This window comes from Arvicanthis niloticus, chromosome 14, assembly GCF_011762505.2.
Source record: "Arvicanthis niloticus isolate mArvNil1 chromosome 14, mArvNil1.pat.X, whole genome shotgun sequence".
NCBI classification, from domain to species: Eukaryota; Metazoa; Chordata; class Mammalia; order Rodentia; family Muridae; genus Arvicanthis; species Arvicanthis niloticus.
Window position 1 is genome coordinate 54,228,118 of NC_047671.1, and position 15,033 is coordinate 54,243,150.

General features: G+C 39.1%; 1 protein-coding gene across 2 annotated transcripts in view; it reads right to left on the reverse strand.

Moving 5' to 3' along the window:
• Positions 1-15,033, reverse strand: part of Camk4 (calcium/calmodulin dependent protein kinase IV) — a 224,025-nt gene that overhangs the window by 12,776 nt on the left and 196,216 nt on the right. For both annotated transcript variants that reach the window (XM_034518596.2, XM_076912860.1), the window contains exon 8: positions 13,321-13,395. In XM_034518596.2, coding sequence (XP_034374487.1) covers positions 13,321-13,395 — 75 coding nt within the window. The remainder of the gene's footprint in view (positions 1-13,320; positions 13,396-15,033) is intronic.

A 15,033-nucleotide genomic window follows, 5' to 3' on the forward strand; every position in this document is an offset into this window, starting at 1 on the left:
AATCTCACTTTCCATAGTTTTCCATTCCAAAGCAGAGGGGAAACATTGTCAGATTTTCAATGAAAACCTTTGCCTTGAATGTGTGGGGCAGGTGCACACATAGCTGTGTGAACACATGGAACTGAGAGAAGCATCTTGAGTATCATCCCGAAGGAGCTCTCTACCGTTTCCCAATACTAGGTGTCTCACTGGCCCAAGGTTTGCAAAGTTTTCTATTCTGTCTCTGCATCCCCTCTGCTGAGTTCTTAAGCGCACAACAACATGCCTGGCTGGGGACCAATCTGAAGCACATGCAATCACACCTGGCTTGGTGCATGAATTCTGAGGATCAAACCCAGATGCTTCTGTCTGGATGGCCAAGACTGAGCTCTTTCCCATGTTCTTGTCTTTAGGGCAGCCTCTGAATCTCTAGACTTACGTCTAGGGGACAGAACTTGTCAAGAGCTGAGGAAAGAGAAGGGGATACATATGCAGAAATCTCAAAAACTCCTTCCATTTTCCTCACTCTGGGAAGCCAGAGAGGGACAGACTCAAGGCAGCTGCTCAATGCCTATAGCTGGACAGACTCCAAGTTGGGTACTTTTGTTTTGTTTTAATATATATATATACATATATATATATATATATATATATATATATATATGTATATATATATATATATATATGACTTTCCATGGTTTCCCATTACAAAGTAGAGGGGAAACATTGTCAGATTTTCAATGGAAACCTTTGCCTTGAATGTGTGGGGCAGGTGCACACATAGCTGTGTGCACCTGCGTCTTGTGTAGTCCTTTGTTGAGCTGTCTACATATGATAAGAAAATCACCACACCTGTTTTTTTAAGACTAGAACAGTGTACTGAAGGCTGGCCTGATGGAGGTGCAGACTGGACTAGAATGCATTTGACACTAGGGTGGGGTCAAGAAAGTGCCTCTGGTTAGCAGGGGTGGTGTCTGCTAATGGTTCTACATGTGGCACACTGTGAAGGGGTGAAACGCCGAGAAGGTATCTCAGGCCTCTGTCCCTCCTTTACTTTTTGGTGCATAAAGAACACAAAGGGGCATTTTGAACACAAGGGTCATGTCACGTATTGGAACACGCTTCCTGTTCTCCAGAGCAATTCATTACCTGACCCTTTTGAAAACGGAACTCTAGCACGCCGCCTCGAATTTCTCATTTAAGCCATTCACAAAGTCTTCCTTGGCACATGGGCTGCATGGTTTTTATTCTGCATAAATTGTGTAGCTGACTGAAGAAACATATTTTTAGTTTTTAATAATATTCTAAAGAGAAAATCAGTGATCTGAGAACAGCTAGTGCTTTCAACAGCAGCAGCAGCAGCAGCAACAACAACAACCTCCTCACACAGCTTAGTGACTTTTCTAAGATTCTATTGAGCTCTTCTGTCTTGAGGAAATCACAGCTTTCCACAAATCTGAATCATACTGGGTCTCCTGATGGCTTCAGAACTGGCAAGGCTGAGTAAACGACCTGCCTGAAAAGCTGTTTTTCAGTTTTCATGGGATAAGATGAAGTACAAACAACAAACCCAACGGACGTCAATAAGACTATTATATAAGAATCTCTTTTGTATATAGAAATACAAAAAAAAAATAATAGGCTTAGAACTCAGGCTTTCAAGTACATCAAGTATGGTCCACACTGTTTATCTCTAAGGGATACATAAAATTTCTCACTAGTGATTTTCAATAATTCTTTTGAAACTTTTACTTCTTTATGCATATACTTTCTGTATTAACATCCCCAAATGGAACATTTTTGTGGGTGTTTGGGGCCCAAATGGTGCAATTTAAACGAGTCTTCTACCCACTTGCCTTCAATCACCTCTTCCTTTTGACCTCTTTTTCCTCCACCATTCCTCCCTCACATATGTAATAATAGAGCTGAATTCGTGAAGAACTGTGAGTTCTCTGGTACAGTGGGTTCTGTTATTCAAGTAATATCTTCAAGTTACATAGAAGTGGAAATAAAAAAAAAATCACTGCTGTGGAGATTGCCTTCACATTAAAAGACTCTCTGAACTCACAGAGCATGACATGTACAAGGATGCTGCTGCTGGGATTCTCCACAGACACAACGTTCTCGGCCACCTAGAGCCCAAACGTACTTGGTAAACATTTGTCCAAGTACTTAGTTGTCAGACCCTCAATTTGGTGTGCACAGACAGAATATATAGATGGCTTCTGCAATGTGGTATAAAACACATTTCTCAGGTGACACCTAAATTAACAGGGCCCGTTCTTCCTTTTCTCTGCTTATACAGTCTTGGATCACAAGAGATGAATCTGTCAGATTTTGGTGACACCTTCAAGGCCAGAGAGGCAGACTCTTTGGTTGCTGACAGGGTATAGTTGTTAAGAATATTATCTTGTATATTGAGGCAAAAATCTGAGCCTTGAAAGACCCATTTTCAACCCCCAATCCTCTTCTCTGGGGTCTATTTTTCTGTTCAGAGTTCTGTACATAAAAATATTCACATTCCTTCTATCTAGTGCAAAAGGTGTCATAGGCAGGGGGTCAGTTTGGGCTTTCTCCTTTTAAGTCTTGGGGATACTCAACTACAGAGGGCAAAAGGTATTTACACACACACACACATAAGCACTGGAAACACCAGGAAAAACTAAATACAAAGTTCATCCCTCCAAAGTTAGAAGATATTTGGATGGCTGTTCTCTCTGAATGCCGGGGGTTGGGGAGAATGTAGTTTCCAACCAACCTGGTAATCATTTTCTACCAGCTTGAGCCAGGCTCCAGCAATATCCTCCAGAATGTTTGTCCCAGAATCTCCCTCCCCCCAACACCTTGAGCCTTGCTTCTAGGCCACAAAACTCATCTGCGTGAACAACACGCTTGTACTTTACATCAGTCTAGTGACTTCTATGTTATCTTAAGGACAGACCAAATCCTGACTCCCACAGGAACTATATTTATCTCAGTCATTCTTCCTTGACTGTTTTCTTGAGCACTGTTTCTAAATCAACAGAACCTGTCTTTCTAGATAAAGCCATATGTACTTTGTAAAGCACTTCAAAGTAAACACGCCTTAAGCTTTGTTGCACTAATGTGACTGAGTCAATTGTAATTATAAAACTTTTTTCCAAAATTATGCTGTGCTACAATATTTTTAAAATAAACGAACGGATGTCAGACTCTTGAAGTTTTCAGTCCAGAGCTGGTACCTACATTGGGCTGAACTGAGTTTCTTTCCGGTCTCTTTGTGGAACATTTCTCTGCTGTCCAAAAAAGCCCAAAGGCTCCCCACAATACCAAACAGTCTGGGGTCTTATGACTCTAAGTGCTGTCTATATCCTGACAACACATGTGACTCCGTCAACAGCCATGTGTTATTCCTGAACGTCACACGTCCTCCTCTCTTAGATACCAAACAGCCATCTCCACATTCCTAAGCCTGCTGCTCCAAATGGCAGTCTCATTCAGTACAACCGTTAATGGCATTCTTCTAGTCTTTTCTCCTCACCACTCTCTAACCAACCAACCTCCTTGCTGACTTGAAAGAAGATGTCTATGCTTTAAAGCTCTGGTTGAGTGTTGCTCAGTTCCTTCCAATTTCAGTGTGAGTAGATATTTCTCATGAATGAATATACTGTCTTTAAAGAAACTATATGAGTCATTTCTATTTTAGATTATCAAACTTATTTTCTTACTACAATGTCCCTATGTCTTCCATATTATGAGTATTTACATTAAAGAAATGTAGATGATTGATTAACTTTCTTTGGTGATAGCTACATGACTCTTATTGGTTAGCTTCCTTTGATGGTGAGAGCTACAGGACTCTCATTGGTTAGCTTCCTTTGGTGATGAGAGCTACAGGACTCTCATTGGTTAGCTTCCTTTGATGGTGAGAGCTACAGGACTCTCATTGGTTAGCTTCCTTTGCTGATGAGAGGTACAGAACTCTCACTGGTTAGCTTTTCCACCGGGATGTTCTTTCCCCAGGATCTCCATTGTTAGCTCTCTGTTACACCTTTCAAGTATTTACTCATATATTTAATTCTTACAAGAATCCTTTCCTGATTGTTCACTTAAAATCACAACGCATGCCCTTTTGGTATCCATAGAAATGGTCACTATTTTCTTTGTAATTTACACATTTATTTTACTGGCTGTCTTCCGCTAAAATACACTGTCCTAAGGAAGAATCTTTGTTCTGTCTTGTTTTGCAATTGACTGCTATGTTATCTAGTGCTCATAGCATCTGGTGCATCATGTAAATTCAAGAAATATTTAGGAAAGGAGGAAGTATCTATATAGCTTGTATTCCCCGAGATATACCTTGTAATTAGTGCTATAGCAAGACAATACAAGACCCAAAAAGACTCATTTTACTCCAAAGTTCAAGCTTCCAAGTAGGCTTAAGCTGTTACCTAATCTGTAGAGTCCTGTCTTCTCTAAGGTCAGAAGAAGGATGAACCAGACAATTATCTTTCCTTCCACTCTTATGTGTGCCCAGCCTTACATGTTCCCAATACCAGTTTTCATTACCAGTTCATCTGATAAAGATAGCCTGGGACACTTCCCACCTCGGGGAGAGGGAGAGCTATGGTCAGAGGAGAGGGGTGCACCCTCTCCAAGCTGCTTAGAGCATCCTTGGTCTTCCTTTCTATCTCCTTCCCACTGATCATGAGCACTCTAGCATGACCCATCAGCCAGGGCAATAGAAAGCAATAGCCGGCACAAATGAGAGTTTACAGTGTACTTAGCTCGTTTTGTAAAAGTTCCATTGTAAAATAGAAGGTATCTCTGTGTATGTTTGATACTTGGTTGAGATTGTTCCTTACTTGGTGCCATGGCCGGTGTTACTCAGATCCTTCAATTTCAGTGTAGGTAGTTATTTTTTCATGAATGAATATACTGCCTTTAAAGAAACTACACTAGAAGTTTCTATTTTAGGTTATCAAAGTTGTCTTCTTAAGTGCAACATTCCTGTATCTTCCATATTCGTGAGTATTTATTTTAAAGAAAGGTAGACAATTGGTTAACTTTCTTTGGTGATAGCTGCAGGACTCTCACTGGTTAGCTTCCTTTGGTGGTGAGAGCTACAGGACTCTCTCATTGGTTAGTTTCCTTTGGTGATAGCTATAAGACTCTCCCCTGCTGCACTGTAGACTATTTACAATTTGTGTTGAGCTTTGGCAGACTGTATGGCTCCTCCCTGGAACTATCATGGGATGCATAGACTAGAACTAAAGACAGAGAATGTGCTGTTACAAGAATTAAATGACATATTTTAAATTGTAATTTTTTCAGTGCTGGGAATCAAACCCAGTGCTTTACCTATGCTAGGGAAGTTATATATGCCAAGCTACAACCTCAGCTCCAAGTAATGGTACCTACAAGCCATACAGAAGTGTCAGGCTCACCTGATTATTCAAAACAGCTCTCTAAGAGATGCCTCTTCTTTTAGAAGCTATTAGTTTTAGATCTTCAAAAGTGATAGAGTGTGTGTTTGTGTGTGTGTGTGTGTACACAATGTTATGCTCACACAAATGTACAAAGGAAAGTAGATCACTTTGTTTTTGAACTTGTTAAAATATTAAACTACAATTTAACTATTTTTTTCTTTAGGCTGTAAAAATACCAGAAACCTAAACTCCTAAAAGCTACTCAAACAAGTATGAATTTCTTGGAACAGCCTGTCAGGGCCCAGCATTCTCTCTGAAAAGCTGGCTGCACTCTGTGAGCAAAGACAGATGTATGCTAGAACACAAGGGCATTGATGGGACAGATATTAAGTCTGCTTCTTTGAGCCAGCCTGCTTCCTAGTCTACTGGCATCCTGTTTTATGCGTAGTCACCGTCAACTTTATAGAAAAGCTTTCTAGATAACGCCATGTTTACCTAGTTTAAAACTATGGCAGTACAACCACTATTTGGAAATCTAACTGGGTCTTCAAAAGGTTTTATGTGATTCCTTTACCATTTACTTACGCAGTTTACCTTGTAAAAGTCTATCCTGCATTCCCAGAACCAACTATTTATACTCAGAAAACTTGAAACTCTAGATCAGTATCACAAAGCAAAAAGTCCAAAATCAATGCTTGTTAAATCTTAGGAGAGAAAAAAAAATCAAACTAAAAAACTCTACCAGAAATGATGTTCTTTCAAAGGCCTCAAACAAAATTCCTCAAATAATAGCACTTACTTAAGTCAGATAGAGAAATTTTAAGATCTGATTAAAGAGGTTAATATTTTCGTATTAACCATTGAGTGATGATAAAATGGTGAATTCTGTTTTGCAGTGCTGGAGATTGAAACCATGGTCTCAAACGTGCTAGACATACATTAAAGTAGACGGGAAGCAAGCCTGTGAGTCTAACCCCAAGCGTCAGATTAGTGCTCAGCCTTCCTCATTTGGGGATTTATTTTTCAGAGCAAGAAGCAGAAGGTAAGAAACTCTCGTTTATGTGACATCCACACACTCATTACACCCCTCACATGCCATTAGTTGAAGGCTTGCATTTAGCCACCTATATTCAGAAGTACTGATCTTTTTCTGATAACACATTCAGTTGTGGTAATGCATAAGAATGGCTGAATTAGTCTGCCATGATGTAGTGTGCATTTCTAATGTCAAGGCAGCCATAGTCTGAACGCATGGTATAATTAATATTCCTCTATATATGGAAGCTCTCAGAATATTATTTACAGGAATAAGTGCCTGAGGAGTTGCCAACAGCAACTTCACATATAGTAGTAGCTCATTCATTAGTTGTTCATAATTAGCTTCCATTTTGGTTTAAATAGAAGCACAACACATATTTGCCAGTACCAAAGCCTGCAAATGGGAAAACATTCTTATGCTCATGGGATAAGCATGTGGGACGCTTTTATGTATTAATATTTCATCTGAATTATGCCAATAGTGCTGTCTCAGAAAATAATGAGAGCTTGGCAAATGTTGAAAGAAAATAAATTCTTAACAGCTTCTGGGCTCTGAAAATAGAATTTGAATAAGGACAGAAGTGCAAATATAAAATATGAATATACATAGTTTAATTAAGTAGCTTATGAATAAATTACATGACTGGTATCAGACAGAAATATCCTTTTACTTAGCCCATTGCCGTTGGTCTCATCTATACCTTTAACCACCTTTTTGTGATTGGCATGGTAGTTAATATCACATAAATTACATTCTAGCATGTTTGTCAAGCACTAAGACTTCATATAACATATATTGAGATCTGTTATTTTTTTCTCCACTGAAGAGAAATTGAGAAGGTGCTAAAAACTTTTTAGGCAACTTCAGGATGCCATTGGTTTTCTTTGTCTGGGGCATAAATCAATATTTTCCAGCCTGGAATTTTGTTTTGAACATGTACATTTCTTAGAAAATAATGACTATTTACTTAAGCAGGATGGATCTATAATTTTTCTTTGGTAATTCTCTTACAAAACAAATCCTGTCTTATTAACAGTATTGGGCAACGGTTCCAGAACAAGACCAAGTGGGTAGCTTTTCCTATTTTTATTTCCTGAGATATGACAGATGGTGCAACATAAACACTTGCTCTCTCAAAGGATGTAATTTGAAAAACCTTCCATTAAAATCTGAACCATGCACCAGAAAATAACTGACCTTGGATGTAACCACCCTTACAACATGCAACCAGAACAGCCCACTCTGCTCCTCTCCTCCCAACTGCATGGTTGCTAGGCACCTCCCTCAGCTAACAAAGTCTCTGGATTAGCAATATTAGATTTTTTTTTGTACAATTTTTATATTTTTGACATCATTAATGGGTCCCGTTGGGGGTATGCATGATTTCTTATTCAAACTAACACAGAGCTTCTACTATCTAGCCCTTAAGCCTCAGGAAGCAATAACTCTCTCCGCTAATCATCTCAGAGAAAGATAGTGGGTAATTGGGAATCACCATAGCTTCTAGACCATACACACACACACACACACACACACACACACACACACACCACGGGGGGGAAGACAGAGAGACACAGAGACAGACAGAGAGACACACATGTACCACTAAAAGCCAATCCTAAACTCTTCACACACCCATGCCTTGATTTTCCCTTGGAAATATTGGCAAAGGTCGATGCCTGATCTAGCCTTTTCACATTCTGAGTGTCTGTTTTCTTTCCTATGTCATCTTATTGCACATCTTATAATGATGTGTCATGTTCATGCTCTTTAGAACCTCAGGTACCCTCCTTTCCCAAGCTCCTCCTCAGTGCTGTCTCGCAGATGCACTGGGTTATTATGCCACAAAATGTCACTTCCATGCGAAGTCATGCTCTCTACTGCACAATAAGATTCTCTCCAGTCTTTCACTTTGGTTTCATCCTTGAAGCATTCTATAGATTGGAAATCTCCTCTCTATCTACTTATTTATGGAGGAACACAGCCCAAATTGACCACAGTTTTTATCTGTGGTCAAGGAGAATGGCTAGAATTGAGGGAAATCCTGAGAGTATGTTTTAGATGATTTCTGATTGGTCTCACTTTAAAAAGCAGATGATTATAAATATTCATCTTTGTAATTAATTTTTTCTCAGTTTGAAATCCTGTTGGCTGCTTTTGATCTGTTTCCTGTGCCCTGGTCACAATGATCTCTGTTTTTTTTTTTTCTTAGTCTCCTGTGCTACCATATAAAGTTGGATATTTCCTTCTCCACTCTAAAGCAATATTCCAGTGCACTTCCTTCAGGTCAAGAAATTGTATAAGTAAATATATGCTTATACACAATTTGAACCTTGCTTTTTGAATATAAACATATTGACCTTACTCTTGTTCAAAAATATTGCAAAGCTGCCCAGACTTTATGATAGTAGCTTCATGTATACTTTCTAGCACTCCAGAGTCTACAAAGCACCATTTCCCCCTCTGAGCTCCTAAAATAGTCTCCTGAGGTAATCAACCATCTTTGCTACTTTCATCTCTTTCCCTACTTTAGTCTCTTTCCACTACAGCAGCAAATGACTCCTTCCCTGGTGAGCTACTCTTGGGGCAGACTGGGAGGATCAATCAGTCTTGGCCTCTCAGCTCCCTGCTTCCCCATCACACATACTCTAGGGCAATATGCATATCTGTAATAATAATAATGATAATAATAATAATAACAACAACAACAACAACAACAACAACAACAACAACAACAATGATAGAAATCAGGTTACCATTGTAAGTTGACAGTATATACTAGTGAGCCCATTTATGTCAAGGACAATACACTAAATAGTATTTTCTCAATGATATCTGAACTGATTTCAGAGCCGGTCAACTATTTTCTCCAAGGAGAACCTATTTATAGTTTTGTGATTAAAGGCAGGAAACAGTATTGACAATAACTTGGATTTCTGACTTCACTGCTTCCTAAATCTTTTCCTTTCAAATTCACTTGTTATGTGTCAAGATATTTATAAAACACAGACTTCGTTTCAAAATATTCCAATTCAAAGCTAAGAGTCACCATTCCTAATACTTTTAAATTCCGTGGCAATACAGATTCATTTAAATCACTTTTTATTTTTTAAGTTATCTGTTTACTTGTGTATATAGTGTGTGTGTGTAGGGGGGTGTTTATGTGAGAACATATAGAGTCATTCATAATATATGCACCCTATCTGTCTAAATCCACCTGTATCTATGTCCCAAGGACTCCACATCCCAGCTGTCCAGAGTATCAAAGTAACAGACAGCTTCTGGACTGGCCAGGCACTGCCACCCCTCTAGGAATCTGTTCTTTCTGTGCCCACTGAGAGTGCACATGGGCACCTCTCTACAGAACTTCCATTTCCCTTCATAATAGAGCTGAAAATGTCTCTCTTTCTAATATCCCTCGAACCAAAGTTAGTACTCTGCCTCTGAATCCCTGATCCCTTGGCTCAGATAAATATAGAAATTGCCACAGGAAACCTTGATTTTCTTCTTTTGTAGCCTATGAAATCTTTGAATACTGTGTTTATGCCTGTGACTTCAGAGGTTAACACAGAGTCTACTAGACAGTTAATATCCAGTGTTCCTTTTATCAATGAATGAATCAGTTCTTCTTACAATGACTGTTCTGTGTGCCGAAAGAACAAATCATTCTCTTGGCTCTTCCTATGTCCCTGAGAGGACATAGCTTGTGTACAGTCATAGAAAGGATTCTAAGAGAACATTATTTTCTCTATTTTTGATTGTACTATTCTATGGTTGTTCAGCTCTTGGGGAATTGTTTTGACCAACTCATCTCCTGGCCATGTTTAGTGTTTTATATTAAACAATGACCATCACGTTGTTCATTATTTTTTTCTTATGGGCAATCTTTATTATCTGTTCTCATTTTTCTCTTAATTGTCTAGTCAATTATCCAGTAATTATTGATGATAAACAGATGATCGTATTTGGTCCAACTAAATTCAATCTCTCCCCCCACAGTCTTGGACACATGTAGGCATGAAGGGAATACAGGAGGACAAACAGAAACATATGAATTATTGTAGGCAGAAATAGAGTATATGACACAAGTAGGAGAAAAGGACCCAAGAGACATGGTCAGAAAATAGTTCTAAGGGAAACAAACCCCATGAAAACAAACCCACAAGCTGCCTTCATCAAACTGCACAGTGCAACCGTCTCATGCTCTTATTCTAAGATATATACCTTGCTTTATTAGCCTACAGCAGAGGGAATGAGTTGCTTAACTCAAACTCATTCCTTTTTAGAAATAAAGATTTATTTATTTTTATATTTAAGAGTACTGTATCTGCATATATACCTGCATGTCAGAAGAGGGCATCAAATCACATTACAGATGGTTGTGAGTCATTATGTAGTTGCTGGGAATTGAACTCTGAACCTCTGGAAGAGCAGCCAGTGCCCTTAACCACTGAGTCATCCGTCCAGCCTCCAAACTCATTCTTAATGCTAAGGCCTAAATCTGTGTTGACTCAAATATTCATATAATGATATCTTTACTTCCCCTAAGGTGACAGATTTAGGAGGTGGGGTCTTTGCTGTGGGATCAGTCCTCATGGCGAAGCCTACCTGAGTAGACTTAGCACCTATAGAAGAGGCTCAAGAGAAACATCAAGTCTGTTGCCCTGGGAAGACAAACCATCTGGCACTATCTAACAGAAAGCAGGACCCTTGCCAGGAAACTAATCAGCCAATTTTCTGATCTCAGATGACCGAGCTTTCAGAACGGTGAGATCTGTTGCTTGTAAGTAACTCTGTCTAAAATATTTTGTTACAGAATCCAAAATGAATGACATCTCTTAGCAACAGGACCCTCAATTAACATGGGACAGCAATATGTCTAGTTATCAGGGACATTGCTGGAGTCACCGAGAGTATAGAGGTTGTGACTACACATGGTCAATGTTATGAAAGCAGAAGTGATGTGTATGTTTCATGTCTACTTGCCTTTAAGAAGGAGTACTTTTTTTTCTATTTTGTTTGTCTGTTTTGGTCTTCTTTCCTTCTTGTTGTATGGAACACAGAACTGATGACTGATTTTCAGGAGCCAACTTGAACTGTGAGACAAGGACTGAGTCCCTGACAATGAGGTCTGTGGCACCCACATGGCCATAGCTGTAGAAGCCCTTAATATTGCTTAGATTTCGACTCAGGACACAAGAATATCATCCTCTGCTTGTATAAAACATATCTACTTTTAAAAGGGTTTTGTGCACACTTTATACATGCACCCTGTATCTACGTCACTCCCTCCCACATTCTTCTCCACTTCCTTCTGTGTCTCACTCCCCCTCACAAATCCATAACTATTATTGATAACATAAATATAAAATCGGGGCTGGAGAGATGGCTCAGTGGTTAAGAGCACCGACTGCTCTTCTAGAGGTCCTGAGTTCAATTCCCAGGAACCACATGGTGGCTCACAGCCATCTGTAATGGAATCTGATACCCTCTTCTGATGTGTCTGAAGAAAGCAATGGTGTACTCATATACATAAAATAAATAAATCTTAAAAATAAATAAATAAATAAATAAATAAATAAATAAAAAACCTACAGAGTTCATTTAGCACTTCTTATATTTATGCAGGCCCAGAACTGACCACTTGGGATCAGGCTGTGTAGAGACTGATGCTAAGAGACTCATCTTTCATGTGGTGACACTAAGTTTCCTTTTGTTTTGTTTTGTTTTTTTCTAGAGTCAAAAGTTTTGGCTGAGCTGTTGCATATGTGTTGATCACAAGCTTTAGGAACACTGGATTAATGTTTGGAAGTTGTTTTATTTCTGGCTAGGTTATTGCTATCTTAATTTAGTTATAAAAAAGGATGAGATGGTGCATGCTAGCATGGATCAAAAGCTTTTGTTCTGTCTGTAAATTGAGGGCTCTACCCAGGGTGCCTTCAGCTCATCCTGGGAGGTCAGGCAAGAGGAGAGAGGGCCATTAGCACTGTCTACCTTAAGGGTGGCTGGTACACTCTTCTTGGGAAGCCCAGATAGGCAATGCCCAGGATAACCTAATTAATGTAAGCCATATGCCTTCAGACAGATGTTTTCTTATCATTGACTTTTTCAGGTCTGGTTCTCTACAAGAAACACTGTACCATGCTAAGGTGAAGGTGGGCTTCTCTGTTCCAGCCCTAGCCACGGTCATGAGGAAGACAGCATTCACCCTGACTGTTGGGATCCATAGCTGAATCTACACAAGTAGCTTTACTGTGTCCCTTCTATAAACTGTAAAGCTACCAAGGGGAACGCAGACACAGACTGAGAAGCAGTGCTAGCCCACGTTTTAAAGAAGACTGGAAGTAAATCTGTTTTTCTACTTTATATATTTTATGTCATTTTTCTCTTGATATGGCTGAATGGCCAGACCCAGAGCCAAGCTATTTTGGTGGTGAGCTCTAGTAACAGGCGAGGTTACCCCGTTCTCATTATCCTGTATTCTATCTAAATGAATCATCTTTTCTCCTCATGCACATTCCAAAGGAAAAGCAAAGAAAGTTAGGAAGGCCAGTGGCTTTAACTGTAACCACACACCCTGCTGTGTGCTCCCCTGCCTGTTCCCTACAGGCTGACCGTCCACTCCTCCATGTCTCCCAGAGCAGCATTAACTCAACAAGTATTGTGACACAGGTGTCCTACATTCCATATCACTGAGCACCCCCCACCCAAGGAGAGACAAAAGGTGATCCAAATATCATTTATATATGCCCCAGTCATTCTGCAACCAAAGCCAAGCCATTTAATGGCCACATTAAAACATGTATAAATAGAGACATTGGGAGTTGAAGTAAAATCAGGTCATTAGGTAAAAATAGATTTCAATAAAGGTAAAATGTCAGCATCAGAGCATACCGCAGTACCCTGGGGTTCCACACACTGTCTTCATGAGCACTTGATGTTCCACAATTTTAGAAAGTCCAAAATCAGCTAGAAGTACAAGAGAAGAAGTTAGTGCACCGAGACTTTTCTCAGCTTTTATAAGTACCCTTGCTTTTCAAAAACAAAACCAATGTATCTGTTGACCTCTGATCCAGTGCTGGGGTGGATGTGGATGGAAAGCAGTTGCTTCAGAAGAAGCTAAAGAAAATAGTAATTGACGCCTTTCTTTAACTTGGAAAACAAATCATTACCCAAAAATACATTTATGAGTAATTTATAATGCTTGAATTTTCTCTAAATCTCAAATACATTAACATGTTTTTAGTTTTCTTCATTACGCGCTTTCTTAGTAACTCCAGAAGACAATATAGACTTAGTGATATAAGTCAGAGTCTAATTCACAAGTGAAATAAAAAAAATTTTCATAAATGCCATGGAAATAAACAAAAAATATCAAAAGCTTATTCTGATTGAAAAGAAACAACATCACTTCCTAATGGTTGACAGATAATAATCTATGCTCCTGTAATCAAGTTATTTTATTTATTTCTCTGTGTATTACTTTGGTAAAATATTATCCAAGTTGCTACAGTGCTGACCTATTGCTGAATGACCTTTCTTCAGAACTCTCAGAAAGCTACTCGAGGCCATTCTTCAAGAGAGGCAGTTGCAGAATGGATGCCATTTTAGACTTCAAAAATAACACCCACATTTCCACAAGGCCCCTGACCACATCTTGGAACACAACAGGCAGCCTTTCAGAAAGAAAGGCTTTCCTGCACGAATTAGTGTCTATCCATCCATCTAAAGAGACTTCTTTAAGGATGACCTCTCTGAAAGTGATGTCAAAGGAAATGGAGACCCCCTGCTGCCCACTGTCTTTGAGGAGTGATTACCAGAACAAGCTGGCTGCCCAGCAGGCTTTTCCGAATGCTTTCTTAGATTCTTGCTCTCAGGACACAGCCTGAACTCTTCCTTAGTAGAACAACTTAATTTTCAGAGGTGTTAACACTTGTAAATGCACTGAACATATCAGCTTACCTCTAAAAGACAGCCAAGAGGAGAGAACACCCCTCAGTGGCTTTTATAGAGATTCTGCTGAAGAGAAGTCACCTCTTAACAACTTATAATTGTCTTTGGAAACAAAAATTTGCTTCATCATGTATATGGGATATAAAATGTAATGTGTTTTCCTCCTGAAGGGCTGCTTTCAATGGGTAGATAAGACTTGCCCAAAGTTCACCATTATAGTTTTTCTGAATGCTTATATAGGGTGGGTTTCTACAGTCAATGAAGTTTGAGAAAGTCTTGTATACATTTTGGTATGTTGGTCTATACATGAGCATTTTAGGGTTCTCTAAAGCAATGCAGAATTTAAAATATTATTTGATTTGGCCAACAATAAATGCTTTGTAAAATTATGTCCTCACAAATACACATAAAAGGGAGTTTTTACCCAGATGAGGCAACAGCATCTTGTAGAAAACAATCTGGAAATATGGTCTTTGCGTTTTCTCTGTTAATAGAAACAAGGGATTTGGAGTCTACATTCACTAATTTGTAGCAAGTATTTTGTATTAAAGTTCTTCATTATATAAGGTTGAGCTCCAAATAATTGGGCAATTCAAAGTTAGGAACCAAATCACAAGAAGAATGTTCACTATAAACTTATTTTAAAAACACCAG